This window comes from Glandiceps talaboti, chromosome 2 (genome assembly GCF_964340395.1).
Source record: "Glandiceps talaboti chromosome 2, keGlaTala1.1, whole genome shotgun sequence".
Lineage (NCBI taxonomy): Eukaryota > Metazoa > Hemichordata > Enteropneusta > Spengelidae > Glandiceps > Glandiceps talaboti.
Genome location: NC_135550.1, coordinates 4,808,646 through 4,836,548, shown reverse-complemented (window position 1 = coordinate 4,836,548; position 27,903 = coordinate 4,808,646). Strand labels below are relative to the sequence as shown.

Genomic DNA, 27,903 nt, shown 5'->3' with positions numbered 1-27,903 from the left:
TCTGCTTTATTTTAAGTTATCATGTGAGAACAAAGGACAAACAATGCATATCAACAAAGAAGACAAACAGGGATGAAAGTAAAGCTGCTAGAAATCAGCTTTCTGACAAATGAAAACAAAATATAGAAAAACAATGAACCTTCAAAACTTTCCTTGTGAAAGTATTAGAGGAAAGGAAAAAAAAAATAATTTGAAAGAAAAACTGACAAAGTTACACAAAGTAATTTTAAAAACTGGCTCAAATAATTTTATATTAGTTAAATTCAAAATTTTAATATATATATTTGATGACTTCTGATGGCTAAAAGTTTTCCTGCATGTATAAATACATCTACAGTATATGTGGTCAATGATTGAATCATATAGCTGGTACACATATATACTCATCTTAAAGTGTTTTGTAGTATATGGAACCCTATTTATACGGCAATCTTTTAGTATCTTAAAGCTGTGGTATTATGACAGAACCTAGTGATGCACAAGTGCAAGTGTGGTGTACTTGTGGCATTTGCATGACTACATGCAGTGTTCTCTGCAGCCATACTTTCATTAGCATATCGCATATTGAGTAAAAATGCCACAGAAAACACTGCAAGCATGAGTGCAAATACCCCTGAGTACTCACACTGGAACTCACATGATGGCATGGGGTTCTGTTACGGTATTACATATGTTTATTGAAAATAGCAAGTTTCAGTAAAAACGATGCTATGAGATTAAACATTTCATGTACAGTGAATGATTGCATCCTCATTTTGTATATGATTTCAGTACTGCACTACAGTGCAAATACCACTTGTATGCATGTACATCCTTACAAGTAATCTCTGGTACATTATGTAATACTATTTTATCTTTTGTGTGTTAATAATAATATAAAGAATGATTAGAATTCATCAAAATGGACATCACTACCAATCTGTACTTGACATATTGCAATATAATATCACTACAAACTTCTCTGATACCCATCTGCCAGACTGACTGGTCATACATGTATTGGATAGTAATGAACTGTCATCACATTGCTTGCATGGTAAACAGAGACCTTGAACCATTTTTCTTGTCAACTCATAATAAGCTGTTTCACTATGAAAAGTGTCAGCAAATTTGCAGGACAGTGCAAAGCCATGACCATTTTCCTAACCCTAATTTCTTTAGGACTTAATATTGTGCAGTTCAGAAAATGAGATGCTAGCTTACTTTATGTATAGAGCGTTAGAAATTATTGTGACCAATATTTTCCAACAACAATGTAATAATAAAATGTTGTATACCAAGAAAACATTTTGAAATAAATTTTTTTATCTTAGAATACTACATGAATTTTTATTATTTTTTTGAATGAGAGTCACAAGTGAATTGTTTATGTAAATCTAGATAAAACAGAAGACAAACTATATGTGACCACAGAATCTGTTACGACGTAAGAGAAAATAAATAACTCTATGAAGAGGATCTTTGTGAAACACAATGCACTTGACCGTGACTAGCGAGGTAAACAATCATTCCACATGAGAGTGTTCATCAGGTGCTATACTATCATCTCCCTCTTCTCCTAATTTTTCCAGATTCTTTTCACTTTCCAACCTTTGTATCCTTCGTCTCCTGATTTCCTGGTGGTCTGTTTCATCTATAGGATCTTCCTTTTGCTCAGGGATAGCTTGTTCTGTGGATGAAGCAAATCCAACAGCTCCTTCCAACTCACTGATATCTGCAAGAAGACAAAGAAATATTCAGTATATTTGAAATAGCGAAATTTTATAACACATCACATTCCTTATATCTAAGATCACATCACCTTGCCTTCAAAACACACCATCTAGACACTCCTACCAATACTGCCATCCAAAGACAAACCAGTTTGATTTTTTTGAAGTACAAAATAACAATACTGAACTTTACTGTTTATTTGTGCTCAGTAAATTGGGAATAAATAACTTAATATTTTTGGTCATACACAGGTTAATGCCAGTTTTGTGTGCTCTATTAGCTCTGTCAGCATGTTACCTAGTCAAAGTCATCTAGCATAATGAGCTTCATGGTAATCCGACCCCTATTTATATGCAGACTAGGCCTCTAAACAAATGCATGCAAAACTTTTTCAATATCACTTTCTACATCAAAGAATTACTATATGGTTGACTACTTGTACTTTATACATGTATATGCCTTTATCTGTGTACCTTCAACTCCTAGTGTCGAGTTTTTACTTTCTGCTTGGCTCTGTTCAGTAGATTTGCTTGCTGTGCCTGTAGTTCCAGTGGCTGATGTTGGTAAAGAAGCACTACTTGTTTGTTGCATAGCTGGTCTGCAAAGAAATATGAAACACAAAGAAATGACATGAATAACAAGTCTTCTATTCTATGTTTGAAGACGTGTGCTGTTAATCATGAGTGAGGGATAGTGCATGATATATGTAAATTGTAACTCTACAAGGCCCTCCTGTAGCTTGTATTTATTGATACAACTTTGACTGCATCCATGGGTTACAGTATTGCTTCCTTGAAGGAATGTCATGCAATCCCTCGGATAGGGAAGGCTGTCAATTTCTTTCAATTATGCTGGAACAGTTGAGTGGCAGCCAAGTAAATAAGGTAATAACTAATGCTTTGCTGCCATACCCAACTGAGATATTGTGTGTCAGGGATCTGATCACCAGCAAGTGTAAGTTAGAAGTGAAAGATATCTATACCCTTCAGAGACCTAACTACCGACAAGTACAAGTTAGGAATGAAAGACATCTACATTGTACCCTCCAGAGACCTGACTACCAGCAAGTACAAGCTAGGAGTGAAAGACATCTACCCTTCAGAGACCTGACTACAAGAAAGTACAAGTTAGGCATGACAGACATTTACCCTTCAGAGACCAAACTACAAGAAAGTACACGTTAGGAGTGAAGGACATCTACCCTTCAGAGACCTGACTACCAACAAGTACAAGCTAGGAGTGACAGACATCTAGACTACCCTTCAGTATACAAGTTCATGACATTTTAAATGGCCACTCAAGATCACATGGAAAATAGAGGATATGACTTGTATTTAAATGATAACACATGCCTGAGAGAGCAATATCCTAATTTAGTGCCTGCACAAGGGTTGGCACACTTTACCAAAATTTTGATGATGCCCAAGCAGAATGCGAGGGCATCATCAGCATTTTAGTAAAACGTGCCAGCCTGAGGACAGGCATTAAAATGTGATATTGCCCAAGTGCATGTGTTATTAATTTCATTACACCAGCCATCCACTCATTTGTTGTCCAACCATTCAGATATCTATTCTTATACGTCACCTGTCACCAATCTCGCATTCTGATTGGTCGAGAGCCCAGCAGATACACAGGCGTATTTTTCACCAACAGCCGTATTTTTGCTTGTTGTATCACGTGATCACTGCACGTCCCCTTGTAAACAAATCTAGCAGACAACTAAAAATACAGCTATAACCAGCATTTCCAATGCCAAATTTGTTGTCAACCGAACACAATATCACCGTTGTATAAATTGTAACAAGTCTTTGAACTGTACTTTTCATGTTACAGGGAAAAAGCCAAAAATTCCACACAGAACGGCGAAAGTCTAGTGACGGCGAACTCGCGGTCGTCACGCGATCGTAAACATGAATTCCTAAATTTATGAAGGATATGAAAATTACCACCACAGAGGGTGCAGTTTTTGCTTAACTAGAACAAGAAAGCATATCACGAACATTTTTGTACATTTAATGGAATACAGTACGCAAAACAAAGACGCACTCATTTTTCAGCTGATGGTTATAAGTTTGAAAATATCGCTGAGTGATATGCAAATAGTAAACAATACGTCATACTACTGAGCAAACGCGCACTCTGATTGGATGATAAAGTTAAGGCTGACGTGTAAACAACCGCATTGCAGTTATCAGAGTGGTGCATGATACTACGCTCAACAGTATAACGCGGAAGTGGTTTTATTTTTAAATGAAACAGCATTTTTAGACATTCAAAAATTAATTCATCGTCGCAGGTGACGTATAAGTATGTTATTTGCCAAATACTGTTCCACATCTTGCTGCTCGAGTTAATTTTTCCGGTATAACGGCTCGCCTCCGGCTCTCCGTTATTACCGGAAAAATTACCTCTCGCAGCAAGATATGGAACGGTATTTGGCAAATAACATATACATAATTCATCCCTGTTCATCGTCGATAGAAAAATTTCATGGTGCATTTCCAAAATAATATTTGAAGATAACCATTTAATGTGGACATGACAATTATTTGTAGGAGTTCTGAGCTCGCGTGTCTCCACAACTCATTTGTAATTACATTTATTCATATTTCTGCAAGAAATAAGCTTGTATGTTTCACTGTAGTAACTTTGTCATCTCGAGTGCACAACACTTGAAACATGCACAGAATATATGCGCAACAGTCAAAATAACTCCAGCGGGCAATAATGCATGAGCAGACAATGTCATAGCGTGGGCAATAGTCTATTTAAAGAAGGTCATGTGATTCAATTCAGAAAAATGACAGGTCGTTTAAGAAGGTTGAGGTGCCAATAAAGTAACAAGATACACTTGGAAGAAAAAAGAAATAGACCCATGACAATACATACCCAAGGGTAGACATAAGTGAATAATACTGTTGAATTTGTACCATGGCTGCATCTAGTAATATGTGTATACTACGAAGACACTGTATTCTTGCCTCGACATGACTTCTTTCTAAACCTTCCATCGCTTGTAGCTCAGAATCATTCAAACCAGCAAAATTTGGTGGTGGCATTGGTGGGGGCACTGTCAAAAGACAACATGGTAAATTTAATGGATATGTATCAAAAATGCTGTTTTCATCATATGGTGAACACAGACGTCTTCAACCTGTATCAGTACTTCTCGGTACCTGCAATAGAATTCTACCACCTAGGTTTGTCATAAAAATAGCAACTATTTGATTTCTTGGTCAACAACATAACTTCTGCTCCAGCCAATTCATGAACACATGCATTACTATAGGCACATGTGAGACTAAGTCGACTGTCTTGTTCTAATTTGACCCTCTAGCATATGAGGTAAAGGGCTATTGCAGGTACCAAGAATTATGTGTTGGCATATTGTATTTGTAAAATGAAACGAGGAATAAAAAACATCAATTATACTCACTATACATGTATTAATCAGGAAGGTGATTATTTTCTTTGTAGAATAATTGATAAATAAACTTAACTGTTACATGGCTGACTTCCTTTGATTTTATCTACATAATGATTCCTGTACCACCATAAAATTATATACACCTTCCAGTGATTCCTCAAAAAAGAAGTGATGACTTCACATAGCATTGTATATACTCACTGAAAGGTGGCATCATTGATGGCATGGAGAATGGTGGCATCATACCAGGCAGACCAGCTGTAGTTGTTGGTATTGCACTTGGGAAGGCAGCAGCACTGGCAGTAGGAATAGTAGAACCTGGAGATGTCGTTGTTTGACTTCCTGTGGGTGCTGCAGTTGGCTGGGTTGTTGTGGATGATGTTGTAGTAGTACTGGCAGATGGTTGGCTGGTGTCTGGTGATAAGTTCATGGAAAGAAAAATGTTATTATAATTATGTCACATTGTATTTGTTTACCTGCTAGTACATGTATGCAACTTTTGTAAATAAATAAATCATGTCTCATGGTTCTAATTTATCTTCTATGCCAGGTACATTTAGTCAGATTTAGCTAAATGAACTGTTTCAGCTACAATTGATTGGTTGACTCATCGTATAGGGTCTATGGTTGACTTAAATAGACAAGCAACTCTTAATCTGGTAGTCAAGATAAAATGTTGAGTAGTCTACGAGCCTAGCCCCTGCACTACTGCTAAATTTGAGCCATGTTTTGAGTTACAAAAAGATATGAAAGAAGCATCCACAAAAATCTTTCCATCAATGAACTTCTGTATTAAAGGAGTGTTTTCCATGAGCACTTTGAGGAAAGACAGTGGACATTGTATGAGAGCATAAGTTAACACATGTCATAAGCCAATCATTCACAAACAACAAGTTAATTGTGTTCAGCGAAATTTTCAGTCTTCATTTTGCTTTGAAGTGCTACTCAACCCTTTAATCTTTGAAGATTTTAGCCATGGAAGACAAAAAATCATTTACAAAAAATGAGAATAAAGTACAAGTTGATCAGATAAACAAAGGCTACATACCTGGTTGTGAGGTGGGAGGCTGTTGGGGTGGCATCTGAAAGTGACCTGGTGCCATAGGAGGCATCCACATTGGAAAACCACCAGGGAATGGAGGCATCATTTGTCCCTGACCAGGCATCACTGAGAAATAGAAAGTTGAAAGAAATGTAAGGTCTGTTTTGTTATCAAATATACAGTACTGTCTGATAACTATTTCTCTCTCTCTCTCTCTCTCTCTCTCTCTCTCTCTCTCTCTCTCTCTCTCTCTCTCTCTCTCTCTCTCTCTCTCTCTCTCTCTCTCTCTCTCTCTCTCTCTCTCTCTCTCTCTCTCTCTCTCTCTCTCTGCGCATGATTTGCAACAGTGTGCATTGATTTATGCTATCTGACTAAACAAATTCATATGATTTACAATGTGGACAGTAAAAGAAATATATCAATACCTTGAGTGACTGAAAGTTATACTATTAGAAATACTGGTTGGTGATGGCATAGAGCACTATTGATTTGATTGAATTATTAGTGAGTACTGGTATTATAGAACCTTCATATTTAGATTGTTGTACCTATAGTATGTGATAGTAATAGACACCGTTGAACATCACTCTAAAGTTAGTCATACTAAAACAAAAGACCTTTTCAGGTCAAGTCTCAACAAGGGAACTACAATTATATTTGAAGGTAAGACAAAACAATTATTATTTACTATTGTTGGCTTGTTGCTGTTGTTGTTGTTGTTGCTGTGGTGTTCGTGGTTGTTGCTGTCTGGTTGTTGGCAGGGGAGCTCTAAGTATATCCATACGACATGTTGGACAAGTCTGTTGTCGTTGAAACCATGACCGTAAACAGTTGGTGTGGAATATATGATTACATGGCAGCTTCTTGCAGCCTGTAACCATCTCTTCACGACATATAATACAGACGTTATCACCTGATGAAAGCTCTTCTGGTGTGGCATCAGGATACCTTCAAATAACACAGACAATAACTATGTGATTATCACTGATTAACATACGGAATTATAACACATAATTCACACATAACATTCAGTGACTGGCTTAGACAGTATCACATGGTATGGATACTGACCCATAGTGACCTCAATTTTAATACAGAGGGCAATATTCTTTTTATTTCCTCTAGAGCACAATTTCAGTAGCACAGTGTTTTGTTTTCTTTGTTTCTGGAAAGGGGTACATGCCTGAAAGAGTGATCTATTATAAAACACTTATTGCCTGGCCTTATTTGGGCAGTAGTAGTAGGTGTCATGTTACCCCTTTATACTTCCCTTGGCTTTCATCCTTGGATAATAGTTCCTGCATAACAGTTCTCGGGTAATAGATGTCTATTAATAGTACTAGTGCTCTCACAGCTAAGCAAGAGGTGATATCTTGTAGATAGTACATTCAAATTGACACAATGAAAACATATTTTTGAAGCATTCATATTGATCTCCCTATACATTATATATTTTAACTAAATTCCACAGATAAAAGCAAACTGGCCCTTCTTTGAATTCTACAGTACTCTCTATATTGCAAGTTCAGTACATATCTTACAGTCATATAAATATCTTCATGTTAACATTTTCACACAAGTGTGTCACATGTATTCGGAAGCATGCAATAGTGAAGGATACACAGAATTACAATTTTATGACAACAAAAATACTACAAAACTTTGAAAAAAATTGACTCATCATACTTACAATGTATTCATGTTTCTGATGGCCCTTCTTGACATGATCACATCATGTAAAGCTTTCTTGAAAGACCTACGACAGGAAAATATTAAAACTCAATATAACATACACAAAGCAGTTATTGTCTTTGAACAGAAAATATGGAGTATATACCCTGGTTCTACATCATGACAATCAGTGTCTTTGTTCCGATTTTTCATGAATTATGATTGAGGAGGTATAATTATATTATTCCTTAATAATTTTCTTCATTCAGCTGGAAAATACTTGTGACTTAAAGGTTGGTTACTAGTTGTCTAGGGATTCTAGTGATAAGGCCCCTTTAAGTCACCTGTGTTTTCCTTGGCTGAACGAAGAAAAATGTTGAGGAAAAATATCTAAATATCCATGCATATACTTTTAGATGCTCATAGTATCACAGCATTACATCCTAGAACAGGTTGATGATATATGCAAGACTGATTACTATCCTTATATCACACTACTGATCTTCAGTATGGGTCAAAGGTTACAGTCGCTGTATATTGCCATATGGAGAGCATATGGTAAGGGAGGAGTATTACTGAAACTATCACAGACTTCACTGTAACTGAAATAAATGTACCCGTGTTCTCATACTCAAAGTAGTATTGCATTATGTTAAAACTCGACAGTAAACAAGCATTGAACATATCAGCATCATCTGTATATTAATAACTGTTCATTTTTTATATCCTTACTCCCATACACATTCCTGTTGATACTCGAAGACCAAATTATATCCTACCAATATTCTATTGAATGAAAGGCTCTATAGCATAGGGGTTGTATAATTCTGGGACAAGCACATGACAATAAGGCAGGTACTGGGGAATATGTTATGTAGTCATTCAGATTTCTGACATGACTGTTCTAAAATGTTTGAAATGGAAAGGTTTTCGGCAAAAAAGGGGAAAAATTCCCTACATTTAAACTAGAGTAGTGGTGTGGAGATAATGAACTCACCTCATACTGAGATACATAGGTCTGATTGCAAACAAGGGAAAAGTGTGAACTTTTATCATGACTGCCATGAATGCCATATAAAGAAGGACTTTGAAGAAACCTGAAAAAAAGAGAGGAATATTCAATGAAGAATGTCTGAATATGTGATACACATAAATAAATATTATTTGCTGAACAAAACATTACAGTTACAATAAATTCATCCCAATTCTTCAACTCAGAATGGACAAACGATAAAAGTACACTACACTTTCATTTCTAAGGTCTCTCTTTGTTTTTGTGTTCAACATTTTTACTGTTTAAATCTTTATGATGGTTAGTTTTGTAAAGCCCATTGACGCTGTTGCACAATGTGCTGATAAGATTATTATTATCATTATTATTATATAATATTAATGAAAGAAATTTCACAATCTACATGATGTACTCTGTGATTCATTTCAAGTTTACATCAGTTATTTTGTATGTATTGTAGTGAAATTAGGGCAGCGCCCTCAACCATGGCCCCGAGCGGTATGCAAAAAGGCCAAGCTAGGGGGTCCGAAAAAGCCATCAATTAGTGATGTATAAAGTTAGTTAGTGAAGAGCGACTGAAGACACAGCACATATACAGTGCCTGGGAGTAAAGTCCTGGAAATCCTCCAAAGTAACCCTGGGATGTCATATAGGAATTCCTCGGATCTGGGACTCCAAACCTAGGACCTCAACGAGAAAAACCTTGGAAATTGCTGTGTCGTCACTTCGCCCAAAGATTCCAAGAATATAGTTGGTAATAATATTCTCATATACCTATAATAAACTAGACCCACAATCGGTTGTCACAGTGTAGAAAGGGAAAACTAGTTTCACTATAGTATGAAAGGACTGGACAAAGTCTGATGAAAAATATATACCTATCATCACACAAATTACAATTGAATGAAAGTCACAGTTTACATCTTGTACATCAACAGTGCGCCCTCTTATGAAAGACTACATTTTTGGTACAGGGTCAAAATGATAACACTGTCACCACACAGTATGGGATATAGGATCATCAAATTTATGCGAGTCACAAGAAATTGCAATGTTACATGTAAGGGTGTGCAAAATATTGGCTGTATATGAATACATACATGTACACATGTAACTTTTCAGTTCAAATTCAGTAACTCAATACTAGTCACTTACCCATAAAAAGTTCAGTATATAGAAGATAAACAGCTTTATTTTCCCATGGATTTTCACTCTGAAGGTCTATGGTGTGTAGCACATACTTGAAGAATACATTCATGACAATAATCAACAAAATAGCATACTGTGAAAAGGAAGAACAGACAAAATAATGAATGGTATTATGTAGTTTTACATGTACATGTTGAACCAAACAGTATTTTCCAAAGACATAGCACAAAAGTGCAACTTCTCTACACATACTACAACCATCCAGGCTTACAGTGATACTATATTTTTTACAGTGTCTTCTGTAATTAATTAATATAATGTCCAAAATTATACAAATGTGAGTATAAACACAACACTACTCATTCAAAAAGTGTGTAATGTGCCATTTCTTGACTTAAAATGTGTGGATTATGTCATAAAGAATGTAAATGACCTCAATTATGAATTTTACCCACCTCAAAACCAAACACCAGCTGAGCTGTAGCACCTCTGGTTATTGTACTGTAATATGCATGGTTGATAAAAAATGCATCGAACAATGCTAAAACTGCAAGCAGTGCTGCAAATAATAACAGACAGAAAATACTTGTCAAAATATACATTCTTTGTGATACATGCACACTACCACACACATACACTGGTATATTTTGTAATCAAGCACAAATACATGTCCAGCATATAAATTTAACGATAATACATGACACATTTGTTACATCCCTAAGAGAACACAAGAAAAAAATGCTGCATGTGTATACACATGTAATTTTATAAATATATACTGTATATCCACATTCCACATTCACACATACATGTACATATCCTGCATGTACTTCTATATTTAGATATACATGTACATAATAATAACGTTGGAATCTTATATACTGCTTTCCTATGCTGTGCTCTAAGCACTTTACAATTATAGTACCCTGGCTCGGATCAGAACCGCACAACTTTAGTCTTCCTCAACTCCCCGGGGAGCATACAATCCATTGCAGCCATTTAAGCGCATAGGATTAAAGCCTTCACATTGAAACCTACATCCTACCAGGTCCCCAATTATACAGCCGGGTTGACTGAGGCACAGTCGGGGTTCAAATCTTGCCCAAGGACTTTAGCCACTCAGAAACAAACAGCAGGCAGCGACAGGACTTGAACCTGCAACCTGTACATTCCAAGCTGGTCACGCTAACCATTCACCCATCATGACTCTAGTTAACATTCAGTTAACTCCTACACTAAGACTGAACCTTATAATCTAAAGTACATGTACATGCAGCACAAGTAAAAAAATATTCATCCTTTTCTCTGACAGCTATCAAGACATAGATTTTTTACTTGGACAAAATATTCATACAAAGCAATTTACATGTAGAATATTGTATCAACACTTACCCATAACTCTTAAATGGAAAACCCAGGTTATAACAGGACTTCTTTCCATCTGAAAAGAAGTGTTTGTGTTTAGATTTATTTCTTTACAGGAGGACAATAAACCTGAGCAACACTGAAATATATTCAGACATTGAAAACTATGTATGTACAGTATAGACAAGTTTTAAATCCATATCTCTTACTATGCAACCAATATGTAGTGGCAGGAAGTACAGGAAGTGAACAAGGTTGAAGGGTCCAGTCAAAAGCTCTTAGTAAAATGTAATGCTTTTGTAACTCTATTTGTGTGAAATTGGCTTAATAAACAATTTAAAACAAGTACTCAAGTTATTTACCATAGAAATTTTTTAATAAAAAAAGGGGAGCTGGGATGAGTTCAGGGAATGGCATTATTAATAAATTATGAGGCTCTGAACCTTTGAAACAGAGTGATAATGTTCCTTTATGCAAATTTAGACTGTGCAATCTTTATCAGGAGCTTGATGTTTTTACGACTATACATGTACATGTAGTATGGAATAATGCACTATACTTTTCTGAACTGGAATATGCTTGTAGGCTTGATTCATTATTGCAAAAAATTAGTCACTCTTTCAATTATTTATTTGTGTTATTGCATTTTATCATACCTATTACTATTTCAAAAGTGATATGTACATGTATATATGTGTATGTACGTGCTGTTGAGAGGTCAATGCCATTTACCAGAGTTGAATTTGTCTGAAAATGCAAATAAATGGTAACAATTTATACACTTACATAATCTACCCTGTCCTCTCCTAACCAGTGGAAACACTTCAAAAATAATAAGAATGTAAACATAGCTACAAATCTTGGGCTGAAGTCTTCGCGAAAAACAGTAAATGCTAAGCAGGTTTCTGTAACAGCGTACCAGGACCTCTCTATGAGATGCTGTCGAAAGAAAAAGCAAAAACATTGTTGGTTTTGTGGAATCTGTTCACTAAATCTTGGAAAATGCATATATATATGTAATATCAGTAATTGAAATGATCACAATATCATCATACATGAAATAATGTATATGTATCACAATGATTGCAAGATACTGATTGAGTAGTGACACATGTACAAGTAGAATATAAGTAATAACAAAATGTATTTACATTGAGTACAACATGTATATAACAAGTAATAATAACATGTATATTAGTGATCGCTGTTTTTCTTCATTTTTTTCCCAGACATTATGAACACTGTTAGAACACTTATCATATCAAATCTGCATGCTTGTATATATATATATATATATATATATCATATATATATATATATATATATATATATATATATATATATATATATATATATATATATATATATATAGTTTTGGTAGTACTGGAACTCTTTCTTGGGTGTAACTCGGAGTTTCACGCATATTGCGATCATCAGACACTCGCTCTGCCACTGCGGTATAGAGCACTGTCTTATAGCAGATTGATACTCACCGAGTTATATATATATATATATATATATATATATATATATATATATATATATATATATATATATATATATATATATATATATATATATATATATATATATATATATATATATATATAAATGATATAATTTATAATAGTAACCACCTTACCTCAACTTCTGCAGGCCTTAGTTGCCCGAAAAACATTTTTCTGAAAAGCTTGCCAAGAAGTACAATAATAACAAATGCCTGTAGGTACAAAACCTGAAGTAAAGGAGGAAAAATGACAATATAAATTAATAGTTATGCCAAGAAATACAATATGCGATAGTGGATCACTGGAATAGAATTAACATCTGTACATGATAAAAGACCAACAAGTACCAAGAATCTTAAACATACCAGCAGATGTTGTATCAAGACTCAAGTAAGTTCCGTTTACATCCACGCTACAATACAAATGCTTGGTACTACTATACCATAGACAGATCCTACACGAGGGTAGGGTACTAGTACTAACTACATTTCTCAAAATACAACTGCTTTAGTAATACGGTACCACTGCACTGAACACCGAGTGTAAATGTCGAAGACTATAACTCAGCAGGCATTTCATTGAAAACTCCTGATTCAGGATCTGGCATGACATAAACAAAGATATGTTTGTAGTGGCAGACATCACTTGATATAGACGTAAATAAGTACTAACGTTACAGTTATGGCATGTGAAAATTGATTTGTAGACGTTGCAGATTCCGTGCAACACTCACCGCCATACTTGGGTTCGACTTCGTTAAATACACGACAGACGGATAAAACTGCTTTTTCTGGTAATATGCATGGCCTATAACAGCTCCCGTTAGTGCAAGGCTCCCAAATGTCAGTGCCAACGATCGCATATTTACAGTTGTGGCAAACATAGGCACAATTAAAGAGACGAAGATGTAGCTATTTTTCACTTAGCATCTGTAGTACAAAATGGCGACGTATACAAGATAACTTCCGGTTTCCATATATGGAAATTACCCTTATATGGCAAAACGGATTGTGTGGCTATCGTTGATTGGCAGAAGGACCCAGCAGCAGACGACATACGCGAGGCGCCAGTTTCAAGTACGACGTTTCCCAGTCTACTACAGGGAACAGAATGTCTGTTTGTGTACAGAAAAATCCGTATATATCACCTCGCCATTCCTGTTTCTTCGAGGGCTACAAGTCTTTGCCATCCTTTGAAGAGACATTCTGGAAGGAGCGGGGTATATTTGAAGATATCAACGAGTTCACAGATGAATCCAGATCGGATATCGGAGAGACTGCTGAAAAAGTACAGCGTCACTCACTGAACTGCAGTCCAGCTTCTCGTTTAGTGGTATACATGCCAGACGACAGTCAAAATGTGTTAAATGCAAGCCACAGCGAATCAAATGACCATCGATGTACAGCTACGCAACACCATCATGTCACAAAAGCAAAACAATCAAAAGTAAAACGCACGCGACAGGAATCTGGCTCAGAGATAGACAGAACACAACTATTTTCACCACCAAAGAGAGTGAAGAACAGCAACACTGTCACCGTGAAATCAAAGGAGATGTCGGCATTTTTTAGATTATTTGGTAAGTAAATATAGATTATCTTATCAATGTCATATTACATACTACTCATGCCGCAAAGCAATGAAATGATGGACATACATGTAATGTAATAGTTCAAAATACAGTACAACAATAGTTATAATTTCGGTAATGAAATTTAGCAAACTTGGTGAGTTGGTCAGGTATCATATGAAAATCTTGTGAAATGATTGGTTACAATAATATACAATCAATCTATGGTTTAATATATTGACCATTGATTCATGGGCCCGGGTGCACGGGTGTATCAAAGTTTACATGTGAAGCTCTCCAGAATCCACACGTACACACATTACGTCTATTTAGGCTATTACAAAATATAATTGATCACTAACAAAATTTGAGCAGGTCTCCTTTTTTTGTATAACTATGCAACATTTATCCTTCTCCAAATTGTGGCAAAAATGGCAGAAAGTGGACCTCTTTCGGCTTATTGTGTTATTGTTTTACAGAATTTTAAAATCAATATCCCCATACATCAAGGAGCAGAGAAGTAGTCCCTATAACATTGTCAAATCATTGAGAAAGAGTTTTGCGGTTGTACATAACATGAATTATGACTGTAGTTTACCTGCTGGATAATTTTTAAATTCAAACGTGGCAAAATAAAACCTTGCCAATTGTCAAAAGATTCATGTACAGTAACTTAAACATCACATCAAATCAAAGTATATGTACTTGTTTAGCAAAGATGTCATGAACATATTTTCTTTGGGCAATGGCATTGGTAAAAGTAAATGTGTGATTTTTTTTATTCACAGATGATGAAATTATTCAAGAATTTCTGGATATGGACAGGTGCTCAAGAATATCTGATAGGGTAAGTTTGTGCTGTATATTCAGAACATTAATTTTACAATGGCATGTACCTTTGACATCGGTGCTACTGATTTCAAAGTTTTTCAGAGATTTGAAACATAAAGTTACTGTGCATCATCACTTGAAATTTTGGCTTATTTTGCACTTTCCAAAACAGTATTTTCTCTTTTTTGATTTGATATATACTCCTTGATTTATTCATATCAGCATGGAAAGGGTAGAAAATTACACACTTGCCAGGTACATCCAAAAATATTGGCCTGATAAATTAGATTGGTATCTGTCGGCATTGATCTCACTGTTTGTAGTTGTACACTGATATAGGAGTCTCTCTGTGCTTAATCTCATGTTACTACACAGGGGCTTGGAATTGGCCATATTTATTTACATATAGTTGTTTTTGTTTAATTTCTTTATTTACAAAAAATTGTTTATGTTTACTAGTTTTTTTACTCTTGTAAAATATCTGCCCTACAAAGTGCCGTGTAATAAAGTAATGATTTGAAAATGTGGTGTTGTGTTTTTTAACTTGTTCTTTTGTTGGTTTTAAAAACCAGCTTTGCTATGAATACCTTATTAAATTATTAATGAGTTTGTTCTACTGCATGAGCACCCTCAACCAGTGACCCTTCTCATCCCCACTCACCATGAAAAAGACTGCTAATTATATGGTGATCGGGACTGAGGAAGGGTCAGTGGTTGAGGGCACTCAGTAGAACAAACTCATAAATAATTAATAAGGTAGTCATAGTAAAGCTGGTTTATTAAAAACCAGCAAAAGAAGAGTTTAAAATTGATTTAGAAAAAAGACAACCCACCAGCTTTTCAAATCATTAGTTTATTACATGGCATCTTGTTGGGAAAGATATTTTTAAAAAGCAAAAAAAAAAAAAAAAAATTGAAATAAATATGGCCAATTTCAAGTCCTGGGGTTTCTGGAATTATCTGTTATCTGTTGTAGGTGTAACATAACATAAACATGTAAGACTCCTCAGCTCGTGGGTGCAATGGAAAGTGAAGTACATGTATAATGATGAACATCCAAATTGCAATTGTTCAGGCATTTTGGAAATATAACTTTTCTTGCATGTCTTCAGGTATATCAAACTGTTGAATGCAATGTAAACCATTTTCAGACTTCATATGGCTAGAACACCCCATAAAATTTCTGGTCTATATTGTTTGAGAACGATGACAAAGTACTTCAACTTCATCATCCAGTTAACAAGGAAAAGATTCCTTGCTATTGTTCCAGTTGTTCAGAGTTCATTTCTGTAATTTGCCAAGCACTGTAATGAGGACTTATCTAGGAAATGTTGGTTTAGGAAGTACAACCTTTTTAATAATTAGGCATTCAGGACTCTAACAGAGTGATTTCATCATTTTTCATCCATGTGTACAATTACAGAGGAAATAGAACATTGTCGACACGCCCTCTTATGTCAACTGGACAGGGCAAAGAGGATACTAGTCAGCTGGTAGTTACATTTGAACTGATACCAGTGAATATTTAATGAAAGTAATTTTATTTTCTTAGTAACATTCACCATGTTAATGTTTTGACAATAAAGGATGAGTCATCCTTACTGTTGAAGATATAGGAAATAAAATTAATAGTGTTTTTTTTTGGATATCTTTTTTTGTAGTACTTACTGGCAATGGTTTTTGTATACTTCAAAAGAGCTGATTATCAAGTCAAGCATTATTCAAGAATGAACTTTTTTGTCGCTTTGTAAGTATCACAGTTCCATGTGTACAGGTATACACATTCATGAAAACATTAAATTGACCTTTACATATATGTAAGTATTGGCTATATATAATCATTTGCCTGGCTTATCAAGTAAACATACAGCTTGTGTGTTTTGTAATCTATGATATTGAACAACACTATGATCACCAAGAACAAAATGTTTGGACTACACACAATTCACACTTCAACTGTAGATCCTATATCATCCATGCTTCAACTCAGTTCAGGCCAGGTCAGGACAAAATTATGAATTTAAAGCATGAAAATTGTCTGCATACAATTTACAAACAGTGTACAATTAATTGTTCATGTTTGGGTGAACAAAATATACTAGAAGTAGATCTCCGTAGCTATACAACATATTCATGAAAAAAGGAAAACTTGATATTAGTACATTTGTACTATACTATATATTTTAACAATTTGGGCAAAATGCATTCACTTTAAAAACTCTGGTCTACAGAACTGTAGATCAGGTCTATCATTACTTTGTAGTGGAGATGGTGTTTGTAGAGCACCATCACTTGTTACAGAGTGTGTGTGTTTTGTGCTCCTGTACCCATATCAAAATGCCATGGATGTTGACTGGACATTTGACATATTTTAGTATGTAAACTAAAATTCAAAACTGACATTGTAAGTTTGCAAAGTGATATGAATGTCAAAAGATGATGATATATGTGATCATTTGGCTGTTGCTATGGGCGTGGTCTTGTTGCTAGACATATTTGCATACATTTTTTGAATGTCTGTTCACTTGTCTATTAATCCCTGTTATCTAAATTCAAAACTGACATTGTAAGTTTGCAAAGTGATATGAATGTCAAAAGATGATGATATACATGATGATATGGCTGTTGCAATGGGCGTGGTCTTGTTGCTAGGCACATTTACATACATTTTTTTGAATTTTTGTTCACTTGTCTAGAAACCCTGTTGTTATCTTTTAAATACACCATCATTTGGCTGGTGCTATGGGTGTGGTCATGGTTGCTAGGGGTATTTGCATACATTTTTTGAATGTTTACTCACTTGCCTACCAGATGATATTGCTATTTGACCAAAACATACTGCCATTTGGTTGTTGCTAAGGGTGTGGTCATGGTTGGGACAATTATGTCAAAATGTTTTGAAGAAAATCTGCAGAATAACACTTCTAGAAACATCTCACCAAGTTTCAGTCTCATTGACCAAGTACTTTTTGATATATAAATTTTTGACCAAAATTCACATTTTGCACCTAATTTGCATATCATCGATGTGATCATTATATGCTTAATATTTCTTCATCTATACACCCCCAGATGCATCCCCATTAGATTTCAGCCCAATCTGCTCAGTAGTTTTGGAATAATAGATTTTTGACCAAAAAGACAATTTTTAGCCCTAATTTGCATATCACTGATGGACTCATCAGGTCATGAACAAATCTTAGTCTAAACGCCCCTTAAAATGTTCCAACCAAATTTCAGACTGATCTGCCCAGTAGTTTTTGAGTTTAAGTTTTTTGACCAAAATCACACACTGATGGTATGATCATTTTGATTTTAACAATTTCCCAACTAGACACCCAAGGTAATACACCCACCATGTACCAAATATGGCAATAGGTCCAGCGGTTTTTGACTTTTAGTCATTTATACACACACACACACACACACACACACAGACAGACAGACATCCACACAGACAGACAGACAGACAGACAGACAAACACTTTGCCATGCCTATAGCACTACTGAACCTTATAAGTTCAGTTGTGCTAAAAATCTACCTACCTAACTTATTCTAAATTGAATGTAATCGGAACCACACAATTTTTTTTACACCTTAACTCCACTGCATCTTTTTCATTCCTTTGTAACTTTGCTTTAAAATGCATATTGTGTAGTTTTCATTTATAATTGAGAGAGAGAGAGAGAGAGAGAGAGAGAGAGAGAGAGAGAGAGAGAGAGAGAGAGAGAGAGAGAGAGAGAGAGAGAGAGAGAGAGAGAGAGAGAGAGAGAGAGAGAGAGAGAGAGAGAGAGAGAGAGAGAGAGAGAGAGAGAGAGAGAGAGAGAGAGAGAGAGAGAGAGAGAGAGAGAGAGAGAGAGAGAGAGAGAGAGAGAGAGCACTGACGGTGAACTTCTCTTACAGGTACTTGGCACATGATATGGAAGAAGATGAAGAAGATTACAAATATGAATTATTTCCTTGGGCCTTGGGTTTAAAATGGAGAGATAAATTTCCAAGTTTTTTGAGGAAGAGAGATAGATTGTGGAAAGCAATTGATTACAGGGCAGTTGTCAGCCGGAAATCTTGTGAAGAGGTATGTTGATAAGCAAATAACAATGCCTCTTTCACTTTGTTGGATAAATACAATGTCATGAATGATGACTGGCAAATTAACATTAGATGAAAGAGACATACCATCAAACCAGAGTGACTATGGAGTTTCAATGAGGCAGTACAATGTTTTTTTACATCTCAAGTTTTCCGTTACAATCTACTTATCCATTTGAGAGGGACACCGAAGACCAACGATTGAGTGCAACACTTTTCTCCCAGGAAGGGGGTGGGGGTGTTACCATAAGTTTTTTGAGAATTACGTACTAAAATGCTCATCACAAGAGACAGTTGAGTGTTTCAATATACTATGAACATTTTGATATGAGCTCATTGGGTGGAAAATAAGATTTTATAATTTGGATACATGTTAATACTAATAGAAGATTTGGTACCCCTTTCATTTCAGGTCATTAGAATTAGGATGAAATATGTAATGCCATTCCAGTTTCATGTCTTTGTATGACTTTTTTGTACAATGAATACATTGAATTTATGAATGTCTATGTATTTATAATGACTTTGTCCTTGTAGGTTATGTCTATTACTCCAAATCATGTAATCTGGAATCGAGAACGCAAGGAGCACCATGCAGGTGCCATCCGAAGTTATGACAGATGTGATGATTTTGATGGTTTTCCACGGGGCCCAGGAGTCACACCACCTCACTGTTTTCAGTGTATGACCCCAGCTGACACAGAGGATATAAAACCTGATATAGAGGTTAGCAGTGGTGAAGACACCCCTGAAAGTGGTTATTTATACCTTTCATCATGCACTGATTCTTCAGCTGAAAGCCTTACTTCTTTGCGATGTAAGGGTAGTGCTCATGTTGCAGCTGGACACTTTAATATGCAAGGTATGTACACATTCTATCAAGTTGGTTGTGATTGCTGATCTCATGCTGAATTGCCATGAAAAGTCAATGCTATTCATTTCACACAGATTTTTTTGTACACCTATAATCACTAGCCTTGCTGTCAAATGCTATATAATTTCTGTTCAGTGCTAGATGGTAAGTAATCTAATCTTTCTTCTCATATCTCCTTGTCATTTAGGTTTGCGAGAAACTTTACACACTGTTCCAGATGACAGTTTCTTTTGGGCCCATGAAGAAGAGTAGTAACTATAAAATTACAGCGACTGAAATGCAAGTCATCATTCATTGCAAGACAATTTATTTTAAACTGCTTTATTCACGGACTGTTTTAACTGATATTTAATAGACAAAAAAAAGATGAGCTTTTAAAAGTACATTTTACACAAAGTACATCACTGAGCTTACACTTGGTAGATTTTAAATTAAGTATAAAATAAACTAAGTTAAACATGTGCACTGAAAAAACGTCACGTGATCCTATAAACAATGCTGGGTAGACAGTGAAATGCACTATTATAATGAGTTCCTAACACAACTTATAAAATATTGGATTTTAACATATTTATTTGCATGCATTTTAACTTGGAGAAAAGAGTAAGATTTGATATCTTGCTTTTGGCTCACTTATTGTAATTGCTGTTTTAAAGATAACTTAATATAGTTGCATATTTCTGGCACTTGCCATTTTAAAGATCACTGAGAAAGATTAAGGGAAATGTAAGTGGAGTTTTTAACAATTATTTATGATATTTAATATTTCACTGCAAGAAGTATGTTATGAATTATGTATACATCACAATTACATTTTTTTGTACATTTTAAGCCACTTTAATTTTCAGTCCGATGCAAATTTTAATTGTTAGTTGATTTTTTGGCAAGGCATGCAATTAGTTTTCTTCACATGTCTTCTGCCATCATTCTTGACATTTTCTGAGTTTCAGTAAGAAAGCTACGAAAAGAATAGGACAAACATAATTATGCAAAATACATAGGAAAAAAACAACTTTCAAACTGTTACAGTTGGGTTGGAAACCTCGATCTATATTTTTCATTTTGAACAGTGTGAAAATGTTGCTCAAATAAGTTGCAGTTATGAAAGTTTGATAACTAACATTGAATTTAATGTTTTCTGTATGTTTTCTAGATATAACATAATTTTGTTATCATACTCAAAAGTTTGCCTCTGTCTACATTGGAATTGAATTAGAAATAAAAAGATTTGTTTATTTAAACTTATTAGCACAAGGCTCTTATTTGCCTAATGTAATATCAAAGAAATCATACTAAATAGTGCTTTACGATTTGGATTTTGAACAAACGTGTACCTTCCAATACATCCTCTACCTAAAAGTATTGGTAAACTTTCAAATGATATGTATAAAACAAGAGGAATGTTTGGGTGATGTTGTTCTGACATTTTATTCAGTAAGAGCACATTGAAACTCACTACATATTTGCAAGGAAAACTACAATCTCCTGTCAGTTATATCATATGAGGGAATTTTGGTTCAGAGAAAACTTATACACAAGAATATCTAAAGCATACCTGTGTGTGGATGTTGCCAGTATGTTGGCTTGGCAAGATAAACTGGGCCATTATCCTCTGCACTCTCTGCACTAAATTCTTCATCAAATTCTGTAAAACAAAATTTGGCAATCAAGTTGGAAAATGACATTTGTGAATTTGACAAACGTATACAAAATTATTTTGATGAAATGACAGTGGCTTATTTGCACAATAGTCTACATCACTTGTCAAACTTGCACTTTAATATGGGATTGATATGAAAACAACATACATGTGCAAGTCAATGCAGGGAAGTAGATAAGTGCTGGCTACTTTCAGTAACTCTCCATTGACTTGTTAAATATATACTTTGTCATATGTATACAGTACATAGATGGCAAACTATCCATCGCTATAAAGTCAGGGATGTACACAATTTTAGTGACAGAAGATCAAAAATGTTTTTGATAGGTGGAATTAGGTATGCAAAGTGACAAAGTGACTGCTCTGTGGGGAAGGGTGGTTAGGCATACAACGCGACTGCTGTGTGTGTTTATGTGTGTGTGTGGTGGGGGGGGGGGGGGCTCCCATTGTTTGGACTTTCTTAATTGAGAGGACCCTTGGAAAACCCGAAAGTTTGTAATTCCATGGTTGCTATCAAAGAAGGCTCTACAACAAAGGCAAGGAAATGAATGATTTATTTTGACCCTCCAAAGCCATGGCGCCAGTTGAAGTCAATTTCCAAAGCTAAACTTAGATATATGTAGTACATACATGCTTTTCATTACATTACACGGCCATTTTCAAGATAAGTTTGATTTTGGGGGAAATGTTCAATACGATCAAATTATGATTGAAAGTTTCATCAAGTCAAAAACACAAAATATTTAAACATTTCAAAAGAATTATTGATGTTTCAGAATTTTTTCAGTCGGAAATTTATTGTTGACAGTTTTTTTTCCCACCTGGCTATTTTGTACATCCCTGAAAGTACAATATGTAGCAAAATTTACACCTTAAAAAACAGACATAAACTCAGCTTATGCTTCTTTTGCTACACATTAATCATATACCTGATGATGAATAATCTGAATTGTTTATTTCTTCTGTTTCACTTTGAGTTTTTTGATGAACATCCATCTCCTCTTCAGTACTGCTTACTTTCTTAACAAGTTGTCCACTGTGTCGTTTAGCTTGTGCAACCAACCATGTTCTGTGTGTCACCTCCATCACTGTACTTGTCTCCAAAGGTACATTTTTAGAATCAATGTATGCCAATGTCTCAATGACTTGGGTGAGACTGAGAAACAGTGAAAAGTGGGGAGAGTATAAAGAAATTGTTCTTGTATAATATCGTGAACCAACGTCCTCCTTTGCTGAATAAATTTATGAAGTTTGATTGGCTAAATCGTTAGAACTTGTTCATGCACTCAAATGAGACTGTCTTCAGAGACATTTTGTACAATAGAAGCAGTACTTTGAAATTATCACTTTTCGCAATGATTTCAAAATTTTGGATTCAGCACAGCACACAAATTTTATACAGCTATGAACTCAAAACTAAAATGTCAGGTTTGAAAATGTTACTGAATATTTGGTATATGATATTATTCTTCTGTTCAAAAATGCACATTCTTACTCAGACAGTCACTAAGCTCATGATAAACCAACCTTTAATGTACATGTTCTAATCCCATTTCCCAAAGTGAAGTGAATTGATATATAACCCAGATATTACCTCCCACAAGTTTCAAATAATTGGTTATTATAGTGTGCCAGTCCTTTTTGTTCCTTTGTAATTTTGCTAGTATGTCAGCAGAAATATAAGGAGTGTGTTTACTACTTGAGAGAAACTATGTGCGATAAGTTGCGTATCCAATCTCTAAGTCTCAACTGTGCCAGAAAACATATAACTTTATCTGATTATTGTCACTTACTTTGCCATATATATAGCTACTGCTCTCCCAGCTTTTAGTCTTCTTGCAACAAATGGCATAGCAAGGTGTGGGTTTTCCATATCTATTATAGCCTGTATGACAGAGGATAAAGTATTTTGTAAATCCATTATCAACACAAAATATATTTCAGCTAAAAGTTCACCACTGAGTTGACTCTTGTAGACTGTAAAATCTTTGGTGGCAATCTACACACTTCACTTGTTGTAAAGAGAATATGCAATATGCCACCTTTGACTGTAAAGAGAGTATGGAGAGTGCCAGCTATGTTTGACTGCAATTTCAAGCACAACTGAACTGAGGTCCAGTGTGCTATAGGCATGGTGAAATGTGTGTGTGTGTATGTGTCACTGTGTGTGTGTGTGTGCGTGTGTGTGTGTGTGTGTGTGTGTGTGTGTGTGTGTGTGTGTGTGTGTGTGTGTGTGTGCGTGTGTGCATGCGTGCGTGTGTGTAAATGAGTTAAAAGTCAAAAACTGCCAGACCGCTTGCCTTGGCATTTAATGGGGGACATTACATAGGACGTGTAGATGGAAAATTGTTCATATAAAAAATGATTGCATCAGAGATGTGCATTTTGGGTCAAAAAATGATATTTTTTGGTCAAACAACTTTAACTCCAAACTACTGGGCAGATTGGATAACAACATGGATAGGTAACCAAGTGAATAAACATTCCAAAAATGTATGCAAATATGCCAAGCAACAACCCCACGCCCATAACAAAAACCATATATAGCTGTGCTATAACGCTGTTGGCACAATTTTTGTATGATTGTATGATTTTACAATCTCCAATTGTGATTGACTAAAGCTTTGCCTAGAACCTTTTTTCTGGACAGAAACATGCAAAGTATACACTTATATTGTCAATAAGCTAAAAACAAGTTAACCATGCCCAATCAGCTATATCAAGTAAACTACACTCAGTGGTCTATATATTTCTCACCCCATCAAATGTCAAGTTGCCTAGTGTTTCTTCTCCATCTTGTAACCGCTGGTGATGAAATATTACATTAGATGGCCATCGGTTTCCATCGTGACTAAGATTCCATGATTGTAACCATCTGTGGAAATTCTTCACAGCTCGGCCATGATGCTTTTCATTAACCTCAAAGGAATGGACATGTCCAGTATGGCCAACTACAAAATAAACAAAAAGAAAGATACAGTATAGTATCTCCCTTAGCAACAAGACAGCAATCCTGAAACATTAGTCATTTTTTTCTAGAATGCAATCCTAACAATATATTGTTTCTTCCTTGGTTATGACTCAATATAGATTTAACTTTGCTTATTTTCATCATTTGCTAAAAGACCCATTATGGAATAGGAATAAAATTTAGGGGTGAAAAACACTGTTCTCTGGTAGAGTTATAGAAAAAGTAGGTCCTAAAACTGAAGAATGACTCTATTTGTTTCCCCTATGGTGTCATTGATAAGGTGGTAGTAATCCTAGACTGTGGGAATCAAACATAATATGGGTGACAAACACAGTTGCCTGGCACTGGCAGAAAAAACTAAGTCTAGTATCTTTGTTGGTTGCCCTGAACAATCAGCAGAGACACTATGCTACGAAAAAGTTGGTCCTGAGCAAAAGAATAGTCCTATGTGATTTTCCTGGCTCTAATGATAAGGTTATACAGTACAGAAACTAAGTATGGGCAATGTTTTTATGAAGGGCAATAAGTGTAAGCAAAATAACCTGAGTCAGTCATGTTGTTACTGGAATGTACCAATCATAAAATGTATGGTATAACCACAGGGCTCAGCGTGCATGTAATTGATAGATCGATCGATTGATCGATTTATTGGTTGGTTTATTATTTGGTTGAATGATTGACCAATTAAATGATCAATTCTTGTGGTGCAATAAAACTTATTTTGTGTGTGATATTGATCAATTGACTCATTGAGTTTTGTGGTGATATTAAACTTTTTTTTTCCCCTGGCTCCTTTTCTCTCTTTCAGCTGTATGTAATTCTCTCCTTATTGACTAAATAAAGACACCTTGTCCATTCTTCTCCTCTTATCTAAATTAAAATACCCATAATCTTATCATTGGCAGAGATCACTTACATTAACAGTTTGCTTTATCTCTCATCTTCTGGGAGATTATCACACTCATTTATGCATTAACTACTTCCTACTAGTGTGTGCATAATTGACTGTTTGTTCAATGTAATAATCTCCTTGAAGATTTGACATAAAGTAAATTTTCACAGTAACTGATCCATGCTAATTATGAGATTAGGGGTGTTTTAATCATTCAACCAAATAATGAATCAATCAATAAATCAATCAATCAATCGACTGATCAATCAATTACATGCTTGCTGAGCCCTGTGGTATAATAATACTGTATTGGAAACTATAAATACCAGTTTCACCCAGTCTGTCCCTTTCTGTAACTGAGTTTTCCAAATCAAAGCAAAAACACTGATAAGGGTTCAATTGTTGTTACCTGCTCTTGAAAGAAATAATGTCATGCCACCAGAGCCAGCACCAGCTTCAAGTATAGTGTCACCAGGATTAGCATCAATAAGCATACTCATAGTTATACAGTCCTGGTAATGATTCAAAGAAGCAATTATATAAGATGACGTGGGGATAATACAGTCAGGACATTTATACATGTAATACTTAGTAATAATATATCAGACAGCATTGGTTATAGTATCATAGCATTTCCTTACTTACAGATTAAGCCATGATATTTTGTCTTGTCAATGGTCATGCTTACACAGCATAAAAAATGAAGTCATAACTATTACTTCAACTTAATTTCACTGATGCAAATAAAAAATTAATCAATTCTATGGGACCAACCATGGATTAGATTTTCCCCATCAGTCAAAATGCTAAGAGTTTAAGATTATTATACCATACACGACTTGAGCCAAGTTTAATGAAAGTGTGGAATATATACTCTGGTCGTTCTACCTCTATGTCACAACAACGAGTGTCTATGTCACTGGTTCTGCTGTGTTCATAATATGATTCAAAACATTCAAAATTGCACCATTTTTCCTGATTTTTCTTTGATATTACTGGTGGTGGTATCATTATGTCATTCTCAAATATATCATTCATGATCAGCCAGAAAATATTTGTGTCCTAATGGCTGTCACTATGAGTCTAGCGACAAAGCGACAAAGACACCTTATAGGTCATTCATATTTTCCTTGGCTGAACAAACAAAAATATTGGGGATTAAGGTCGAAATATCCAACATTGTTTTACCTTAGGATAAGAGATGACAGGGGTCCTCTTCATGTAAAGGATGTAATCTTCTAAAGTTGCCCTATGGAGTGAAACCTTCATACCTCTACTTGATATGAAAACATCTCCCGGGTATTTACCAATAATGTCAACATGTTTGATAGCGCCATGTTTTGTTGTAAAACTTTTGGATGCATCAAGGTTAAACATTAATTTCATATATTCATGTCTTTTGGTGTTCTCTCTCTCTCCCACAACTAGTTCTCCAGCCATGAATGGCACACCTAGGCTGGCGTTATCAGCCTCACTCTCATTATCACCATTCTGGGAAGGAAAGGAGTCAGAGAATGTTTCATCTTGTTGCCTGGCAACTGATGGGTCAGAAGATGGAGAGGACGTTTGGTGTACTTTTTCATCAATACCTTGTATTGTAGCATCACTTCTATTTTCCTTGTCACCTGCATAGTTTTCGAAGCTGTGGTTCTCTGTACTATCTTTGTCCTTTTCTTGTTTGAAAGTATTTGCTACTTCCTCGTCAGCTTGGAAGTTTTGGGGGAGCAATTGACTGACTCTGTCAAAAACTGATAGTGTTGTTCTGTACCGCGCCCTCTTCAAACCAGAAAATCGGCTCACTGGCTTACTTTCAGGTGGAGCCGTAGAAGAGTCGCTGTTAGTGGCGTGTGTGCCTTTCCTATTCTGTATGAGATGTCCATTACATGTTTTGTCATTGCATAGATTTGAACAAGTTTTCAGACGACGACTTTGGCGGAAACTTAAGACACACTTACTGTATTGTCTACTTAGCAGAGGAATCGCTAATCTTCTTGATGCCATTTTACAATCGTTTTGAGCATATAAATGCTGCGCAGGAATGCGATCAACAACGGAGTTATCCTCAGCTCATGCCAAAGTCATGCATGCTGATGCAAAGGGAATCCCCAGGTCATCTAGTCTGCGC

General features: G+C 35.4%; 1 protein-coding gene across 1 annotated transcript; it reads right to left on the bottom strand.

The window, feature by feature from the left end:
- Positions 1–76: 76 nt before the first annotated feature.
- LOC144453804 (E3 ubiquitin-protein ligase synoviolin-like) lies at positions 77–27,863 on the bottom strand. Its single transcript, XM_078145166.1, has 19 exons — positions 26,967–27,863; positions 26,188–26,290; positions 24,673–24,866; positions 23,709–23,800; positions 22,933–23,071; positions 21,811–21,900; positions 13,025–13,117; positions 12,169–12,321; positions 11,410–11,458; positions 10,473–10,576; positions 10,024–10,150; positions 8,854–8,953; positions 7,876–7,941; positions 6,874–7,133; positions 6,192–6,311; positions 5,345–5,557; positions 4,606–4,786; positions 2,187–2,311; positions 77–1,714 (listed from the first exon to the last, which is right to left on the bottom strand). The coding sequence occupies exons 1-19, from the start codon at positions 27,777–27,779 to the stop codon at positions 1,506–1,508; spliced, it is 3,231 nt and encodes a 1,076-aa protein (XP_078001292.1). The 5' UTR covers positions 27,780–27,863; the 3' UTR covers positions 77–1,505.
- Positions 27,864–27,903: the final 40 nt, after the last annotated feature.

What these genes read in the sequence shown, in the direction of transcription:
- LOC144453804 (XM_078145166.1), bottom strand. Translation starts at nt 27,779, where the DNA reads ATGGCATCAAGAAGATTAGCGATTCCTCTGCTAAGTAGACAATACAGT. An exon ending in ATCAATGATGCCACCTTTCA is followed by an intron (nt 4,787 to 5,344) that starts GTGAGTATATAC and finishes GTCTTTTGACAG; the next exon opens with TGCCCCCACCAATGCCACCA. An exon ending in TCACTTATGTCTACCCTTGG is followed by an intron (nt 2,312 to 4,605) that starts GTATGTATTGTC and finishes ATTTCTTTGCAG; the next exon opens with ACCAGCTATGCAACAAACAA.